Source organism: Cebus imitator, unplaced genomic scaffold (genome assembly GCF_001604975.1).
Source record: "Cebus imitator isolate Cc_AM_T3 unplaced genomic scaffold, Cebus_imitator-1.0 Scaffold125, whole genome shotgun sequence".
NCBI lineage: Eukaryota > Metazoa > Chordata > Mammalia > Primates > Cebidae > Cebus > Cebus imitator.
In genome coordinates, this window is record NW_016107440.1 from 2,195,831 (window position 1) to 2,214,880 (window position 19,050).

Sequence of the window (19,050 nt, forward strand, 5' to 3'; positions counted from 1 at the left end):
AGATTGAATTACACTCGTGATTTGCAAACCCAAGCAAATATCGGAATTACCTAACCTTTGTAAAATTAAGTTTTTAATTCCTTTGTAAAAACAGGTTTTAATCCCTGGTTCTATTCCTCAGAGATTTAGTTGAGTCTTGAAATTCTGTTTTTAAAAGCTCTGCAGATGATTGGGACTCACATCAAAGTGTGGGACACTTTAGACCAGGTGTGGTCTCTGTCTCCAAAAAAAAAAAAAAAAAAAAAAAAAAAAAGAATAAAAGAATCCTGGACTAATGGGACAGCCGAGTAATCAGATAAGCAAAGGGTGGCGGCAAGGCAACAGGAGTTGCTGCAGCGGTGCGCATGCTAAGGGCTGCGGGCGTTCCGGTCCTGGTCGCAACTAGCTGCAACCCCTGTTCCTCCAGGGACTCTCTCTTTTCCTTCCCTTCCTTTTGCACTCTTAGCTAAATATAAAGTGACTTCTTGATTCATTCAGCTCAGTTCAATAAACCTCTACTGAAACCCTACTCTTTACTGGAAGAAGACTCCTGCAAGGGATTCAAACATGAGTAAGATGTGGTCCCTAACTTGTCATATTCTGCCTTAGCAGGCAGTGCAATTGGCTGGGCGCAGTGGCTCATGTCTGTAATTCCAGCACTTTGGGAGGCTGAGGCGGGTGGATCACGAGGTCAGGAGTTCAAGACCAGCCTGGCCAATATGGTAAAACCCTGTCTGTACTAAAAATACAAACATTACCTGGTGTGGTGGCATACGCCTGCAGTCCCAGCTGTTTGGTGAGGCTAAGGCAGGAAGCTCACTTGAACTTGGGAGGCGGAGGTTGCGGTGAGCCGAGATCGTGCCACTGCACTCCAGCCTGGGCTACAGAGCAAGACCANAAAAAAAAAAAAAAAAAAAAAAAAAAAAAAAAAAAAAAAAAAAAAAAAAAAAAAAAAAAAAAAAAAAAAACAAGAGAAGGTATTGCAATTTAATGACATAAAACATTAACATTTCCACAAGAGGAATACAAAGTTCTGTAGGAACACAAAGGCAGGAGAGAGCGATTCTTGCCAGGGAACTAGAAGGTATCAGAGAGGGGCAGCACTGGAGCTTGTCGGGGTCCCGAAGGATGGAGGAAAGGATGCAAGGAGGTCACTGCATCTAAGGGACAGAGAGAAAGGCATGCGGGTGGGAGGAGCTTTGTGGTATTTAAGGTCCAGGAACAGCCTCATAGGCCTCAGGGGGTGTGTGATGAAGAATCAGAAATAAGACGTAGATGATGGGCTGGGCCAGGTGGTAGAGGGATTTGAATGCTCTGCTTAAGAGTTCGGTGCTGTTTTATGGATAAGACAAACAATTAGCTGTGGGCAAGGTAATGGCACGATCAGTTATTCTTCGGGAAGGGCATCCTGCCAGGGGTACCACATTGATGACAGTGGCAAAGACCAGAGATGCAGAGATGAGTGAGGAACCGGCTCCACCCAAGAGGCTCTTAGGTGGTGGCAGAGGGAGTGGGAGGAGGGACAGACCTGTAGACTGGCGGGACAGGGGCGGGGAGAGAGGAGGAAAAGATATGCCCAGGGCTTGAAATCTGAGTCAACTGGGGAATGGGGTGCCACTCAGAGACAGGGACCGAAAGGCCAAGCAGAAAGATGAGAGTATCAGATCAGAATGAAATTCACCTGCTAGTAACAAACACCTAAAGTGACAGTGGCTGAAATCGACAGAGATTCCGTTCCTCACAAGGAGTGAGGCGGGGACGGCCCAGGGCTGCGGTGGCAGCTCCAGTCTCCTCTTCCCTGCCGGTCGGCAGCTTCTAGGCCACGACTCCCATCCTCTGAGTCGCTGCATGGTTTCTAGAGGGCAAACACAGTGTCAGCCAAAATGTCCACCTTCTAAGAAAAAGTTGGAGGAAGAGGAAAACAGGATGCTCTTCCCGCCTACGTCAGCCACCTACTTTCTTGGAAACCCGACCTGATCCCTGATCACTTCCTTTTATTTTTTTATTTTTTGATGCAGTCTCACTCTGTTCACTCAGGCTGGAGTACAGCGGCACGATCTCAGCCCACTGCAACCTCCACCTCCCAGGTTCAAGCAAGTCTTCTGCTTCAGCCTCCCCAGTAGCTGGGATTACAGGAACCCACCACCACGCCCATCTAATTTTTGTATTTTTAGTAGAGAAGGGTTTTCGCCATGTTGGTCAGGCTGGTCTCAAACTCCTAGCCTCAAGTGATCTGCCTGTTTTGGCCGCCCGAAGTGCTGGGATTACACTTCCATTTTTTCATGTCGTCAGCTACTTACAGCTGTAAGGAAGCGTGGGAAACGTACGTGTTGCCTTTAGGAATAAAACAGTGTTCTGTGCATAAGGAGAAGGGAAGATGGATACAGGCTGGTCAGTTGCATCCTCTGACCCAGAAAGCCCTGGAAGGCAGGCAGAAGCTCCATGCTACGATGAGGTGCTCTGCCTGCTGACTCACAGCCCCAAGGTCAGGTGGAAGTGGGGTTTCCAGCTGGCTAAGACCAGAAACCTGGACTGAAATTAGGGGTAAATCCAAAATAGCAAATGGGAAGAAAAGCTGGGGGCAGAGGCTTCCAGGAGGCCCAATCAGAACCAAGAACATGGGAGGTGGGGAACCAAGGTCAGAACTAGCCAAGAGTGGGTAGAGAAACAGTGTGGTCCAGCTGGTGGGCAGGAGAGGCAGAGCAGAGCGTTCCCAGGGGCCAGGCGGGTCTGCTGGGCTCACATCTGATGATGGCATCTCTGCCCTTACCTGGAACTGATCACAGTTTCAGCCCCACACGTCCAGCCTGCCTACACCCCACAGGGTCTTGACCCCCATTTGCTATAAATTATACACAGATAGTGATGACTGCTGTGGGCCGGCTGAAAAATTAACAACACCCAGGTAGATTTTTACACAGTGACCTTAAAATAGACATGCAGATTTGACTACATACTTTCACATCCCCAATTTCTTTAACCCATCTGACCTTCCACAAGCCTGAGGAGAGAACAAAATAAAATTCTTTATGGGTGACGGTCATGAGCTGAGCTCCGCTCCAAAAACCTAATCAAAGATATAACAAGGGTGTGGTGCTAAGCACACCGATCCTGTGTTAACTGGCTATTGTAAATGTGTTGTGACACCAGAGTAGGTTACACTCACCTCTCTGAGCCCTGCTTCTTTATAAAATGATGGAGCTGGGTCAGATGATTCACTGTTTCCAATTCTGAAGTTCTGCGAACCCAAAAACCTGTGTAAAACTGCTGCACGTTACTTGATACATTAGATGCTTCGGAAGCCCTTGCATTGGTGCAGGTACAGCCGACAGAGGGCCGGATCTCCTCCCTCGCCTTGGACTAACAGAGGTCCTCGTTCCTTCTCCCCTCCTCTCACCCCTATCTTTGCAGCTGTGCATCCTGGAGTGTGAAGAGAAGGTCTTCCCCAGCCCCCTCTGGACTCCATGCACCAAGGTCATGGCCAGGAGCTCCTGGCAGCTCAGCCCGGCCACCCCAGAGCACGTGGCGGCTGCTCTCTACCAGCCCAGAGCTTCAGAGATGCAGCATCTGCGGCGAATGCCCCGTGTCCGGAGCCTGTTCCAGGAGCCTGAAGAGCCTGAGCCTGGCATGGAGGAGGCTGCTGAGATGCAGCAGAAGCAGCTGCAGAAGAGATTTGGGGGCTTCACTGGGGCCCGGAAGTCGGCCCGGAAGTTGGCCAACCAGAAGCGGTTCAGTGAGTTTATGAGGCAGTACTTGGTCCTGAGCATGCAGTCCAGCCAGCGCCGGCGCACCCTGCACCAGAATGGTAATGTGTAGCCAGAAGGGGCGCTCCTCCCAGCTGTACCGGCCACTGCAACCCATGAGTGAGTTGGGCACCAATAAACTGGGGGCAAGGAGAGACCTCACACACCATCTTAACCTTGCTCCCAGGCCTGGAAGCACATTCATTCACACACACACACACACACCCCCTCAAGGATCATCCCCCCACACACAAACACACACACACACCCTCGAGGATTATCCCCAAACACACACACCCCCTCTCAAGGGGTCAGCCCACCCTTTCTCTAGGGAGCAAAGATTTTCCTCTGATTGTGAAGCCGACCACTCCTGGCTAAAGACTGGTTACCATGGGGATAAGAGTAGTATGTTAAGATAACTAATTCCTCTATCACTCCCCAGAAGCTTAGTTACCATGGGGACAGTTAAGTGGACCCATACTCCCATCCGGTTGCCATGGCAACCAGTCAGCTCACCTGTCCTCTAGACGGTCTCTCTAAACACCAGGAGCAGAACCTTCTCTCAGCCATTTGCAGAGTCCAATAACTATAGTTATGATGGTGCTGCTTCGCCTTCAAAGACGGCTGACCTATCCCTCGCCTTTCCCCAGGTCTCGGGGTGCCTGGCTCAGTGGAAACATTTAAGTTTCCCATTTTACCTGGCCAAGAGTTCTTGTTACGATCAGGAGTTGGGGTTTCTGCTCTTCCTCCGTCCACAAGCCATTTGCCCATCCTGCCACCTTGCCGGAGAGGGACTGATTCCTTGTGGTCAATGGTATCATTACTGAGCAAGACATGGAGAATTTGGCCAATGGACCTAGTAGCTACTAGAATACGGACTAAAGGGGTTCATCTTCTTTCCTCCATTTCGCTTCTTTCCAGTGTGCCATTTTGGTTATGCTTTTGTTGGCTTGCTTGCTTTTATTTCTCTGTCTTTTCTTCCTTGTTCTCTTTCTTCTGCTCTGTTTCTACCCTGTCAGGCACCTGATACAAGTCTACATGTCTAATAATATACATCAAAGACTCTAATTGAGGCCGGGCGCAGTGGCTCATGCCTGTAATTCCAGCACCTTGGGGGGCTGAGGTGGGCGGATCACCAGAGGTCAGGAGTTCAAGACCAGCCTGACCAACATGGAGAAACCCCATATCTACTAAAAACACAAAATCAGCTGTGTGATGTCGTGCACCTGTAATCCCAGCTGCTGGGGAGGCTGAGGGAGGAGAATCACTTGAACTCAGGAGGCAGAGGATGCAGTGACCCGAGATGGTGCCATTGCACCCAGCCTGGGCAACAGAGCAAGGCTCCCATCTCAACAACAACAACAACAAAGACACCTGATTACCTGGTCATTCAAAACCCAACCTTCCTTAGGCCATCAACCAATACGTCACTTTGAGTGGCCCTGACTAACTAGCACAGAATTTTCTGAAAATTTGGAGAAGTCCCCCCCCATCAAGGCCATGTGCCTTAATTTGCATATGGGAATACGATCATCTGCAGAATCCTACACATCTCCTTAAAGAGCTAAGAAACTTGCTGTATTCATCTATTTTGCATTGCTATAAAGGGAAACCTGGGGCTGGGTACTTTATAAACAAAGTTTATTTGGTTCACGGTTCTGCAGTCTATACAAGAAGCAAAGCACCAGGATCTGCTTCTGGTGAAGCCCTCGGGGAGCTTTTACTCATGGCAGAAGGGGAGCTGGCATGCCACATGGCAAGAAGGGGCACGAGAGGGAAGAGGGGAGGTCCCAGCCTCTCTAAAAACCACATCGCCCATGAACTCACTACCGTGGGGTGGGCACCAAGCCATTCCTGAAGGATCCACCTCCACGACCCAAACACCGCCCACTAGGCCCACCTCCGACATTGGGGACCACATCTCAACATGAAATTGGAAGAGGACACACTTCCACACTGTATCATTGCCCTAACACAAAGAACCAGTCAGTTCATCCACATTACCCCAAAACATGACCCAAGTGGGGCTTCTCCCTGAATCACAGCATAAGAGAAAAATGTCTCCCTGTGCCGTTTCATGTTGCATCCCATAGTCAGAGGCAGCCGTGTCACTAACAACCTTCATGAAGATATATGAGTGCACATGCTAACGTCTGGTGCCCACACTTGAGCACAGAGACGGCCCCTTTGCAGGTAGGCCAGCATGTTCACCACAGGCCCGTTACCAAACACGGGCACATGTATTAAGTTGTGAAGAGAAGGCTGATGTGTTTATTTTAGCAGGATGACTCATCTCCAAAGGCCCCAAATTAACCTGCACTGCTTTTGAGCCATCCTCTTGGATCCTGGACAAGCCTCCTGTTTCTTTCTAAGCCATATCTCCACAGCACGTAACACAAATCATTCAGAAGTAGCATGGGTTGAATTCTTTCAAATCTTAAAGAGATTGCTCTTTAAAGCGTCTCTTCAGGGACACTGAAGCTCGTGTCTCATTCTGAACGATGACGATGTTCTTTACTTAAACACAGTTGAAAATCAGGCCCATTAACAGGATCCATTTATTTTTTAAAAAATGATTTGAGCCTCCATCCAGGCCATTGGTTTTTCTAATCTTCTATTATGCTTCCAACTGAGACGCACTGAAACAAAGCCGGGAAGGAGCTTCTGTCGGCGGCTCTGCTCACATTCAAGTTCTGGATGGAGACTGGAAACATTAACCAGCTCACTGGGGTATTACTGATGACTCTCCTTTCTCCTTCTGCAACCATCTCTCTGTTTCTTTCTCCCCTACATGCATGGTGGGTGAGTTCCAATATGGATGTTATTTATGAGGGAGTCTGACAGGTGGCTTCAACCTTGTGTTCATCCACGTACATACACCCCAACCTGCCCTACACATGATGAAGATGTCTGCATACTGGGGGACTCTTGTTACCAATGCTGTCCTTGACGTCTACGATATCTAATACTAATCGACAGGGAGAAGGCTGGGAAGAAGTGAAATGGGATAAAGAACCCTATGCAGGGCTGGGTGCGGTGGCTCACACCTGTAATCCCAGCACTTTGGGAAGCCAAGGCGGGTGGATCACCTGAGGTCAGGAGTTTGAGACCAGCCTGGTCAACACAGTGAAACCCTGCCTCTACTAAAAATACAAAAATTAGCAGGCGTGGTGGCGGTCACCTGTAGTCCCAGCCACTTGGGAGGCTGAGGCAGGAGAATCCCTTGAACCCAGAAGGCGGAGGTTGTAGTGAGCCAAGATCATTACACTGCACTCCAGCCTGGGCAACAAGAGAGAAACTTTATCTAAAAACAAACAAACAACAACAACAACAAAAAACCCTATTCAGAAAGTATAATGGTGTCCTAGGAAGGAAAGGTGCTGGGGTGCAGGCCCACCTCTACACAGAACTTGTCATAGCTGGGCTTGAGTCTGCCTTCCTTTCCCCTGACCCTATACTGCCTTCCTCTTTTCCGCTGCCCTCAGGCCGTGCTCCTTCTGGGCAGTGGAAACTGAACACATTCATTCATGCTCAGGTGTGCCATCAGGCTCAAAGAGCACTTGGAAAAAAAGGACTAGAGAACAAGGACGGTATTTCGCATGGGCTCTGAACACCAGGGAGAGCTGTTCCCCGGAAGGGGCTTGTCACTGTGCCTTTCACAGCCCGTGGACTCCCCTTTAGTGTATTAGTCCGGCCAGTGGTGCCGGGGCTTGGGGAGCAGACGTGGAGGAGCTGGAGGACCCCTCTGGCTATGTTGGAAACAGTTTCTTTGGGTTGATAGCTTTTCTTTGCCTCCCTTTCACTGCTTCAGTCTCTAGGGGGAATAGAAAAAGTTCAGAAAAACCAACAGGTTTGCTATTTTGTAATCATTTCTGTCTCCGCAGGCGTCCAGGTGATCCCCCAAACAGCATGTGTCCAGCCCCAGACCTGCCGCCTGGGAACCAGGATTCCTTCTTCCCCAAGGCACTGAGGACCTGCAGACCCAGCAGGCTTCGTTCGCCTCCCGAACCTCCCCGTCTGGTTGTTCCTCCCCAGTCCCCGGCATGTTTCACCACAGCCCTGTTGCTACATCAGAGTGTATTTTTGTAATTCCTCCAGCTACCATTGCGATGGCCTGGTCTCTCCTGCTCAGCCGCCTTGTCCCCCTTCTGGGGCAGGTGAAAGGAATAGGAAATCGAACCTGGGGCTTTGACTCACCACTGCCATAACTTGTTTGTAAAAGAGCTGTTCTTTTTGACTGATTGTTTTAAACAATGATTTCTCCATTAAACTTCTACTGAGCAAATGGTTAATAAATTGGTTTGCTGTTTTTAAGTGACGGAAGCAGGCTCTGCACACACACGCGCGCACACACACACACACAACCAGTGCTGCAGCTCCCGAGGGGCAGAGGTAAAAAGCGCAAAGCACCCAGATCCCAGCACAGCCGGTGAGGAAATGAATGCACACGCCTGCATGAACGGAAGGCCGGAGAGAGGGCAGGGCTCTCACACCCCTGCGCGCATCAGCGCCACAGAGGCACAGGCTGCTGGCCCCACCCCATTTCAGATGGTAGAAATCTGCCTTTTCAACAAGCTCCAGGTGGTGCTGGCCCCGCTGGTTTGGGCCCAGTGGACCGGGATGCACAGGAAGGAACAGGGCAGAGAGAAACCTGCTGACGCCACTTCGATCTCCAGCTTCACACATTAGGGTGTGCCACTGTCAAAGAGTCCAGCCGAGAAACACCAGGCAACCCCAGACCGGGTCCGTCAGGGACTTAACCATCTACACAAGTGGGCAGGGTTACAGAAGATCAGCAAGGGATGGAGGGTGCTCTGGTGGGAGCTGGGGAGCCCTGGGAGGAGGAAAGGAGTTCCTGGACCCACAAGGACTCTAGCTCTCCGGAGCTTTCAGTAGAGAAATCCAGCCACTTACACACTGTGGCGGCCAGGATTCAATGCCCCCACTTCCCTCTCCTCCTGACTGTCAAACTCCAGCCAAACCCAATCAGAAGCTGGAGAGTTGGGGGGTTGACCCACTGAGGCAGCTGCAAAGGTAGGGTTTGGGGGTGAGCTGCAAATGGAGAGGGCAGGTAGCTAACTTTGGGGGGTGGGGAGTGCTTTGGCAAATGCAGAACAGATCGTTCTATTTAAGGCCTTCTTAGAGGGATGAGCCGGAACAAGGACACAGAGAAGGGGAGAAGGAAGTCCCTCACTGCACCCCCAAGATATGAAAAAAGGCAAAAAGGAGGGAAAAAGACAAACTGCTTTCCAGGCTGCTGGGTGTGGCTGGCTCATGCCATAATGAAGTGTCTGCATCTTCTGAGCATGACACCCCCACTGGCCAGCAAGATAAGGGGTCCCTGCAATCCACCCCGAGACATTCACACTCCCCAAAGCTCCTCACAGCCTCCCTGCCTTCCCTCTTCCCCAGAGTCTGTTGCCACAGTTCCTGCCTCTCCCGACCAGACCAGGACGACGACTCAGTACAGAAAGGATCCTGGCAGGAGGCCTGCCCCACCCCCCCCAGCCCAGCACCTTGAACTAATTTTAAATACACCTTGAACGTTGAAACACATTTCCACAGCTTCCTCCCGCAAGCCTGGTGTACCTGACTTGGTCTTCTTGGAACCTGTCATTGCTTCACTAAGTGGTTCTCAAAGTTCAGCCGCTGAAACTACACAAACCAGCCCCGGGTGGAATGACGCCTTCCCACCCAGGCCAGCTCTGCCAGCCACCTGGGCCATCGCAGCACCTGGAACCGACGTCTGGATGGAGCAGACCGTGTTCAGTAGGTAGCGTGTGACTGATTTTCTCCTGTCTCGCTTGCTGCTCAAGACTCAGGAATGCAGTCAAGAATATGCTCCCCGTTGTCAAGAAAAGCAGCAGAAAATACTCACTGCATGGATTAAAATCCTAGTGCCATTATTTCCCAGTTTATAACACTGGGCAAGTTATTTAACTTCTGTGCCTTACTCTCCTCATCTGGGAAATGGAACGATGACAGCCCTCTCTCACGGGTTATATATAACAGGTAACCCATGGACGTGCTCAGCCCAGTCACTGGGAAGCATTACCTACCGTTAGTATAAGCGAATCGATGTCATGCTTTGCTTCAGTGTGACATGCTACCACCTGTGTGACACCAAGGACAAGGACAGTGAGAATCTTATTTTCTGCAGGGGAAGGGGCAATGGACAGGCATACGTTAAATCAGACAAGGTACCATTTTATTCCTTATAAAATATATTTCATATTGTTAAGCTGTAAAACCATTACATTTCACATTTTTTAAAAAAAATTTTTAACAGTAAAAATAATACTTGGAAGGCAGCTGAGAGAAAAGGCGCCAATAAGACAAATTCACAGATGGGATTTATCTCCCTCTTCTTTTTTTTTTTTTTTTTTTTTTTTTTTTTTTTTTTTTTTTTTTTTTTTCCCTTTTTTTTTTTTTTTTTTTTTTTTTTTTTTTTTGCCCCTGGTAAAGTCAGAACCCCTGCGATGACCAGAAAGTAACAGGACAGATTTCTCCCAACAAATCAGAGTCTCCACATCTGAATGAATATTGTTCTCCAAGGACTCAAGCTAGTGTGTTTCATTACATGAATGTACCACAATTTATTCATTTTACAGTTGATGGACATTTGAATTGTTTTCAGTTATTACTAATAATGTTTCTATGAATATTCTTGATTACATCTTTTGGTTAATATGTACACATGTTTATATCTAGGTATGAAGTTGCTGGGTCACTAGATGTAGTATCTTTAACTTGAGAGAATACAAAGCAGATAAACCTAAATCCTTTTCCACTCTGTCGATAGTTTGTGACTGCTTATTGCTCCTAAGAGTAGCCAACTCTTGTTATTTTTAATTGTTTGAATTCTGATGGGTTTGTAGAGGTATGTCTTTATCTTTTATCTTTCCTCTACTACTAATGAGGTTTAACCACACCACCTTTTCCTTTTTTTTGTTGAGATGGAGTCTCACTTTGTCACTCAGGCTGGAGTACAGTGGTGCTATCTCGACTCTGCTCACCCAGGTTCAAGTAATTCTCCTGCCTCAATCTCCTGAGTAGCTGGGATTACAGGTGTGAGCCACCATGCCTGGCTAATTTTTGTATTTTTAGTAGAGACAGGGTTTTGTCATGGTGGCCAGAGTGGTCTCAAACTCATGGCCTCAAGTGATCCATTTGTCTTGGCTTCCCAAAGTGCTAGGATTACAGATGTGAGGTACTGCACCCACCCAGTTTAACCCCTTTTGATATATTTGTTGAAAATTTGGATATCTTCTTTTGTAAAATCCTTGTTCAGTCTCTTGCCACTTTTTGCTAATGAGTTCTGGATTTTTCTTATTGGTAGTTTGAAGTACTTTATTCTATATGAATCCTTTGCTGATTATATGTGTTGCAAATACTGTGGCTTGCCTTTTCACTCTCTTAAGTCTTTTTTTAATGAAAGAAACCTCTTAATTTTAATGTAGCCTAATTTATTAGTTTCTCCTTTGGTTAGTGCTTTTTGTTATCTGTTTGGGAAATATTTTTTAACCTCAAAGCCATTTAGAAAATATTCACTTCCATGGTCTTTCAGAAGCTTTATTGTTTTCATTTTCACATTTAGAACTACTGTCCTCTTGGATAGGTGATAGGAGTCTGTCTACTAAATTTTTCTCTGTGTTTTCATTTATCCTGTGTCCTCTTTGCATTGTGGAAAAAAAAATGAGACTATGGCCTGAGGACAATGTGACTCTTTTTCTGTATATCCATGCTCTTTTTGACTGTTNTTTTTGACTTTTTTTTCTTTTTGTAATTGCTTTTCAGGAAGCAATTGCAAAATTGCTTTCTGAACCAGTTTAAAAGTCACATGATTCGATCCAAGCTATCTTACTTTCAATGGTCCTTTTGCTTTGCACCTGGGACCTCGCCTGGCCACAGACGTCATTCACTGGACTCTCCAGGCACTAAAGGAGCGTCCGGCATCCTTACGGCTGCTCAACACACAGTCCCAGACTCTGAAGGCGATTCCAAGAAACGTTCGGGAGAAAGTCACACTGCTGGAATAAACAGTTTGCCAGGATAACTGCTTTGAAAGTCAGTCCCGTTGAATTCTAAAAGCCCACCCGCGGCATGCTCCTTACATCCGCGTCCACTGCCCGGTCAGGCTGGAAAGGAGGGAGTCAAGATGAAGAAAACAGGCGTGATCACTGGGTCGGTTCCCCAGCCAGACTCACCCTCCAAGAAGACACGAATGGAGCAACCCCGAGAACAGAGGAGCACATGTGAAGAACCAGCACGACAGCCACGGGATGGCAGTGCGGGCAGAGGGGAAGCAAGGAGGCTGCCGACTGAGGAGGAGGAGGGCGGGCTTGAGCACGGGCGGAGAGGGCAGCACCAGAACCAAAGAACAAGAACAAAGCAAAACCACCGCGGCTTCCAGATGGTTCCCTCCCTTTCCTCCTCCTTTCTCTCCTGCCCTGTGTACCAACGGCCTCACAAAGAGAAAGATCTGTATATCCAGTTATATCTACACGGTCCAAACTGGGGACGGGAGGAATTCAAACAGCTTTCTAAAGACAAGATGGCAGTGAACACTGACGGAGAGCGGAGGGGGAGGCCCTCCTGAGTGAAGTACCCACGTGTCAAGAACGCTCCCCCACCTCACCGTGACGATTGGAAGCGGAAGGGGGGGAGGGCGTCCTGGGAAGTGAGGGGTGTTGGGAAACGCCATCACTGACTGCCAGCTCTTAATTCTCAAGGAGGTTCAAGGGACAGGAAGGAGAACCCTGCGCCACCTCAGCTGGCCTGGCTTTCAGCTTCACCAAGAGACAGAATTCCACATACATGTTTTACTAAGTTATAAAAACATACCCCGTCACCAAAGACACCTGTGCTTAAGTGTCTGTCTCTTCTGTCACCAACCTAGGGCACTACACCCTTCCCGACCTATTGCCAGGTCTACAGATTGCTTAACACTCAAAGTGTCTCGCCTTACAGAGCACGCGTCTATTTCCCACATGAAGGGGCCAAGGGAGCCTTGGTGATCCAGGTATCTTCACCCAGGACCGGGAGGACGGCCTCGATGACAACCCAGGGGTGGATGCTGACACTCTGTCCCAGGAGAGGTGGCTGGGTAGGCTCCCCTGAGTCCCTGACAGCTGGGACATAAAGCCAGAAATTGTTCCCAAGGCGGCTGGGCAGTGGACTGTCACATTCCAGCGAGCCCTGAGGAATCCCCAAGTAAGTCACGCAGGGAGGAAAGCGAGACACCAAAACAGAAACATGCCCCTTGGTCTGGGCGTGGCTCCCTCTGTCTCCACGCATGGCTGGTCGGCCTGGCACTAAGCTCCCTAGACCTCCCTCCTCCTCCACAAGCACAGTTCCACTCATCGGCCTGCACGCAGCCCAGTCCCCCAAAAATCCCTGCATGCTCCAGAAACACCACGGGCCGAAATGCCAGTAGCCACTGATCCAAACCCACGTCTCGCTCCGGTCATTTCCTCATTCTGAAGCTCACAGGTACAAGGTTCCCTTGACCGCCTTCATCCTCAGGCAGCAAACAGCAATGGGGACATCCCTTGGCAGGGCCAGGAGACAGAAAGGACCCTCCAGGACCTCCCTGGGTCTCTCCCGGCCACCCAAATAAAAGGAAACTTTAACCAGCAAAGGCTTCTGAATACATCATAAAAGAAAACACAGCATTTCTGAGGTGTCCTTTCCACAACCGGAGGGAGGCGGCGGCAGGAGGGCGCTTCTTCGGGTGAGAGCAGAGAGTTTCCAGATGCTCAAACCCTCACGGACTTCCTCAACCAAAGAGGAGAGAATGCTCAAGGTAGTGTTTAACTGCCACATTTCAAAAAGAGAATTCTGATCAGCCTTTCGGCTCAGCTACTTGGCGACAGTCTTTTAAAAAATCTCTTACTCTGGGCTTTGAGAAGAAGCCATTTAATATTTGTTGGGGTGCAACCCAATGTCTGAAGGAACCCAGATTTAAGTCGCTGTCACCAAGAAAGGGCTTTCCTTTGACTTCCGTGCAGGGTGCTCAGACAGGGGGCAGGAGGTACCCTCCAAGAAGAGCAAACCCCTCTTCCGCCCCCCAGCCAGGGAGTCCTGCACTCTGAGTCACCCATCAGCCAGAAACTCATTTTTTTTTTTTTTTTTTTTTTTTTTTTAAGAAAAGTAAATGCATCTTGCTCACAGTCCTTTCTGGAAGAGTTGAGAAAGCAAAGAATTCACGGACTCAGCAGGAAGCAGAACGAGCTGTTCCCTCTTTTGCTACGCACGAGCTAATCCCCCAGAGCGGGGGTGCCGTGGGAAATGGAGGGCAGTTAATTCTTTGGTCACTGCTTCACTGCTGAATAGCCTTGGTCAGTTTTGGCTCTCTCCTATTTTAGAGGGAAAAAAATATTTTTGTTTCTTTTTTTAAAAAATAAAATGTTCCTGCAATGGGAGATAATTGCTTTAAGTGTTACACCTTAGCCAACAGAGCCCAAGCTCCGCGCTGCCGTTCTTTCTCTTTCGGCGTCTGCCGAGAGCTGGTGACCCTCCGCGTCTTGTCAGCGGCTGCCGGCAGCGCAGGAGCGGAGCAGAGGCTGCAGGCCAGCTCAGTCCAGGAAGCGCTGGCAGGCCTTCTTCCACCGGCAGGCCGTGCACCACTGGTCCCGGTGCTCGATGCCGTACACCTTGCGGCACTTCTTGGCCTCCCCTCGGGCTTTTCTGCAGAAAGAGAGGAATGCAAGTAGAGTCCCACCCAGGTGGTGGACCGAGCGGGGATGGGAGAATAAGCAGAAGCCGGAGGGGCAGATCCCGGCAAAAGCCACCAGGACCAGGGCCCAGAGGCTCCTCTGACCAAACGGTCGTCCCATCCGGGGCATCCACCATCTGGGGACTAACCCTGGTGACTTCACCTGGGTGGGGTCGGAGTCCCTGCCACTGGAGACAGGGCACAGAAACCAGAAGGCAGGGGACAACAGTGGACATCTCACCTGGCTCCGCTCTGGGCCCGGGGTGGAGAAGTGACGATCAGGTGAGATTTCATTGCAGGTGCTGGTGGCTGGGGCTCGCTGAAGCTTAGCGACCGGCTCCGGACCTGGGCATGGGGAGAGGAGCCATGAACATGGGACAGTCAGGAAAAAGGCAGGCAGCCACACGTCCCCAGCTCCTTCTGGTGCAGGAGGCCTTGTGCCTTCTCAGGGAGGACACTCCAGCAGATGGGGAGCTCTTGGCAGGAGAGTGAGGAAGGCGCAGGCCTTCACACCACAGTCAGGACCCAGCCAAGGACAAGGACAGGGGAGCCACCGGACCTGGCCCCCTCTGAGGTTCTCCCTGTAGGGGACTTGGATGGAGCTGCCATGCCTGGAAGCCTCGAACTGCCTCAGTGGCACACTGGCATTGTGATTTACAGTATGACACCGCCCTGCGGGATAAACTCAAGACCAGTGCCTGCTAGGCAGAGTTCAAAACGACTGCCCGCTGATCTGAGTTTGGGGTCCACCTACGGCCCTTGCCCCTTTGGCCTCGAGATTTCTGACCCATCCCACACGGCCTCCACATTCTCCCCCTTCCTCTCCCCTCAGCATTAAAATCCTAAAACACTCACGGGCACTGGGGGCTGATGGGCACCGGCACTGACCCCAGCCTCGCCTGATTTTCTTGGCAAGAAACCTGCTTGCTCTGGGCATCCTCTACAAGCACCTCCTTCCACCACCTTGAGGGGCTGTGGCCAAATGAGGAGTGCCGGGGAGGGGGCGGCACAAAGAGATCTTCAACACGTTTGGGGGCTGAAGGCAAGATGGCCACACTGACCTGTGGCCGCGTGCCCTGTGCCTGAGGGAGGGCCTCCAGCCCTGGGATGTGCGGGACAGCCCTCAGCCATACCGAGCCCCAGCCGAGCTGCCGGCACACTCACCGGAGAGAGGGAGCAGGCAGAGGAAGGGGCGGCAGCCCAGCTGACACTGGTGTAGATGTGGGGCGAGACGGGGATCTGGAAGGACGGCAGAGCCTGCGGAAGACCAGGGCGTCAGCCGGGACTCTAGCTCAGGAGGCATTTGGAGTCTGCTCACAATCCCCACAGCCTCAGGGCAGCAGCAGAAGGCACAGCTCTGCATACGTGCAATGATCAGAACGTTCTGGGACACACTCGGCTTTCCCAAGGGCAACACTGGAGCACCCAACGCTTTGAAGTAGCCTCCTGACTGCGAGGCGCCAATCTCACCCTGGAACCCTTCCCTCCAAGCTCGTCTACGTGCCAGCCTCATGAGCTAATCACTGCAGAAGATTTAACTTCTCAACCGGATCGCCTACCAAGAACATGCCATGGCAGGTGCCAAGAGAGGCCCCAAGGCTTCTGTATCCAGGGGCAGGGCTGGGATAAGACATGGGATCCCCCAGCAACGGCTGGAAAGCAGCAGCCTGCTCTTGGGTATCCAGGGTCAGGGCTATTTGTGAAAACGCCAGCCACGTGTCTGGGCCCCACAGGTCACCTCGGGCTGGAAGCGGGCCAAACATGAAGTTGCTAAGTGGCCACTCTTCTAACAAGGAGAGCTGGCTCGTTTCGTAAAGGCTTTCTCATTGGAAGCAATAGCTTTTAATAACTAATTTGCAAACTGGCCCAGAGATTGATAAAATAGGTGCAAAAGGATTTTAAGAACACCAGCACACAGCAGGCTTCGTATTTCTTGAGTACCTGCTACGTGCCGCAAAGATCGTCCTAAATGTCAGCCTCTGTGATTTCTCATCCACACGGGCTTAAGAGGTTGGTCCCTCTGGTATCTACAACACCTCATGCCTCTAGTAATTAGTACTTTGACCAGTTATAATTACCCACAGTTACACATGCCTTTCTCTCTCGATATGAACCACGCCCTCCACAAGGGCAGGGGCTAAACCTTCTTCTACCTGAAAAGCTTACTTAGTCCAATTCTCGGCCTGTAGTGAGTATTCCAAACGTGTGTGCTGGACTGTTTGTCCATGGAACACAATTCTAGGACCCAGACATCACTGTGGAAAGCCCAACTCCACTACTCCAGCCTCTCTTATAAGCAGAGGTGTGACAATTCCCCCGCCCAAATCCATCCCCCAGTTTGGGATTCCGCTAGATTTCTAGTAACCACTCAGGATGGTTGCTGATGTGGAACTCCAGGAATTCCCACATTTCTGGAGCAGTGAAATCAGTTTCCTTTTGTTTCTTTGTAGAGGAGGAGATTAGCAATTTAGCCAAAGGGCTCAGCCTTCCATCAGGGTGCTCGGTGGCCTATGATCAGGCTGGCCCGTGATGAGTCAGCTTCGAGCCTGGGCCTCCAGCGCACCCCACCCCATACCTGGTACGCATGGTCAGCCTGAATGTGCCAGAAGGACCCAGGAGCTGACTTGCTGAGAGCCCCTGAGGGCAGGGAGGACTCCGGGCCAGGGTGTTCTGGGCCGGAGGACTGGGCTTTGTGCAGAGGTGGTGGAAGAGCGGACAGGGGCAGGCCTGTCACACTGGAGGTGGGAGCTGGCTCAGCGGTGGGAGTCCCAGGGACAGGCGGGCCCGCAGCAGCGGCGGCAGCAGCGGCAGATTCCTCCTTCATCTGCACCTCTGTGTAGTAGAAATCCTCCTCCCGCTTGAACTGGTCAGAGTCCACCGTGTCCCTGTGTGGGAGGGAGGGGTGGCACTATCAGGGGCACGCTGCCCCCTTCAAACCCAGCGGGGATCATGGTGGGGAGGGAAGTGATTGCTTGAGGCCACCCAGTAAGCCAGGGACTGAACCCAAGAGAACACCCAGGAGCCCCAGTCCTGACAGGTGTCACTAGGATTATGTGCTGCACATCAAGGGGAATTATTTTTCCTGGCACCTACAGCTCATCCTCTCCCAGAACATGTGCCAACCTCTCCTCTGGCAGGAGGCATCCCACGCTGAGCACGACCATGAGCCCTCTGTGGGCCCCACCTGCCTGTAGTCACGCTTTCTCCCCCAGGGCTGTGAGTCAGCTCCTACCACTGCAGCCTGCAAGCTCGCTCTGCACAGAACACAGCCGAGGCCCCAGGGCGGGGCTCGCAGAGACCCTCTCCAGAGGAAGACTCGGTGGTGCAGTGCTCGGCCACTAAACATGTTGGAAACGAGGTCTCACCAGCAACTGAACCAAATGACCCTGTTTCTACCCAGAACTAAAACATCTGGCTTCCTGCAGGAAGGCAAGAAGACATCCCTGAGACGGCCAGAGCTCCTTTCCCGTCAACAGCAACAACGCTCACCAGTATGTCTTTCCCAGGGGGCCGGGAAGAGACCCCAGGGGGTGTTCCCAGCAAGCCACATTCCTGAAAGCACTATGGGCCATGGGTTACAGGGTCGCAGCAAGGTGGAGGAACGCTGCACACCACCCTAGCTGGAGGCCCCAGGCTCGCACCTACCCCAGGTGGAGGGCTTTGACGTGTCTTTTGATGCCCACAATGGAGCGCAGCACTTTGCCACAGTTTGGCCACAGGCACTTGTACATCACCTTCACGGAGTTCTAGGGGAAAGGAAGACGGGGTGAGTGGGTATGCCTTTCTCCTTAGCTCTCGCTCACCCTTACCCAGTGGGGACTCAAACTGGCTGCTGTCCCAGCCCGACCCAACAAAAACATCCAGGAAGGAGGTTCCCTGGGACCAGAGAAACTTCCAACTGGGGGCCAGAAAGCCCCAACCTAAGAGATGGTCCTAGCGGCCAACAGTGGTGCTTGATGCTGTGGCTGAGACCCCGCTGGAGGTCGCTCCCGCGCAGGCGTCTGCAGGCACACAGGAAAGAAGGCAGGGATCGGGGTGGAGGCTAAAACGGAAGAGGCTTTAAATAGGTGGAGGAGAATCCTGGGAATATCACCAAGTAACAGAAGCAGCAACAGAAAACCAAAATGGGACCGGGCGTGGTGGCTCACTCTCTGATCCCAACACTTTGGGAGGCCGAAGCAGGTGGATTACCAAGTCAGGAGTTCAAGACCAGCCTGACCAACATGGTTTCTACTAAAAATACAAAAATTAGCTGGGCATAGTGGCGCGTGCCTATAATCCCAGCTACTCAGGAAGCTGAGGCAGGAGAACTGCTTGAACCCGGGAGGCAGGGGTTGCAATGGGCCGAGGCCACTGCACTCCAGCCTGGGTGATAGAGCAAGGCTCTGTCTCAAAAAAATAAATCTGAAAGGGGAGCAAACCCAAGACTATCTAGGGCCTGCAGGGCCCCCTCCCCTCCGTGGCTGGCTGTCCCCACACAGACACCGTCCACTCTGGCCTGGACTCACACTGACACCGTCCACTCTGGCCTGGACTCACACTGACACCGTCCACTCTGGCCTGGACTCACACTGACACCGCCCACTCTGGCCTGGACTCACACTGACACCG

General features: G+C 51.1%; 2 protein-coding genes across 8 annotated transcripts in view; one reads left to right on the forward strand and one right to left on the reverse strand.

The window, feature by feature from the left end:
* Positions 1-8,018, forward strand: part of PNOC (prepronociceptin) — a 26,999-nt gene extending 18,981 nt beyond the window's left edge. For 2 of the 3 annotated variants that reach the window (XM_017540436.2, XM_017540434.2), the window contains exons 3-4: positions 3,391-3,784; positions 7,607-8,014. In XM_017540436.2, coding sequence (XP_017395925.1) covers positions 3,391-3,784; positions 7,607-7,692 — 480 coding nt within the window. In that variant the 3' untranslated portion in view covers positions 7,693-8,014. Of the gene's footprint in view, positions 1-3,390; positions 3,843-7,606 lie in introns of all 3 variants that reach the window. The other variant, XM_017540437.2, reaches the window with a different exon arrangement.
* A 3,464-nt stretch (positions 8,019-11,482) lies between these two features.
* The window catches only part of ZNF395 (zinc finger protein 395), a 43,839-nt gene continuing 36,271 nt past the window's right edge, over positions 11,483-19,050 (reverse strand). For 4 of the 5 annotated variants that reach the window (XM_017540431.2, XM_017540430.1, XM_037742679.1 and 1 more), the window contains exons 6-10: positions 18,085-18,185; positions 17,015-17,324; positions 15,604-15,696; positions 14,681-14,784; positions 14,113-14,411 (exon numbers count right to left, since the gene is read on the reverse strand). In XM_017540431.2, coding sequence (XP_017395920.1) covers positions 14,300-14,411; positions 14,681-14,784; positions 15,604-15,696; positions 17,015-17,324; positions 18,085-18,185 — 720 coding nt within the window. In that variant the 3' untranslated portion in view covers positions 14,113-14,299. Of the gene's footprint in view, positions 14,412-14,680; positions 14,785-15,603; positions 15,697-17,014; positions 17,325-18,084; positions 18,186-19,050 lie in introns of all 5 variants that reach the window. The other variant, XM_017540429.2, reaches the window with a different exon arrangement.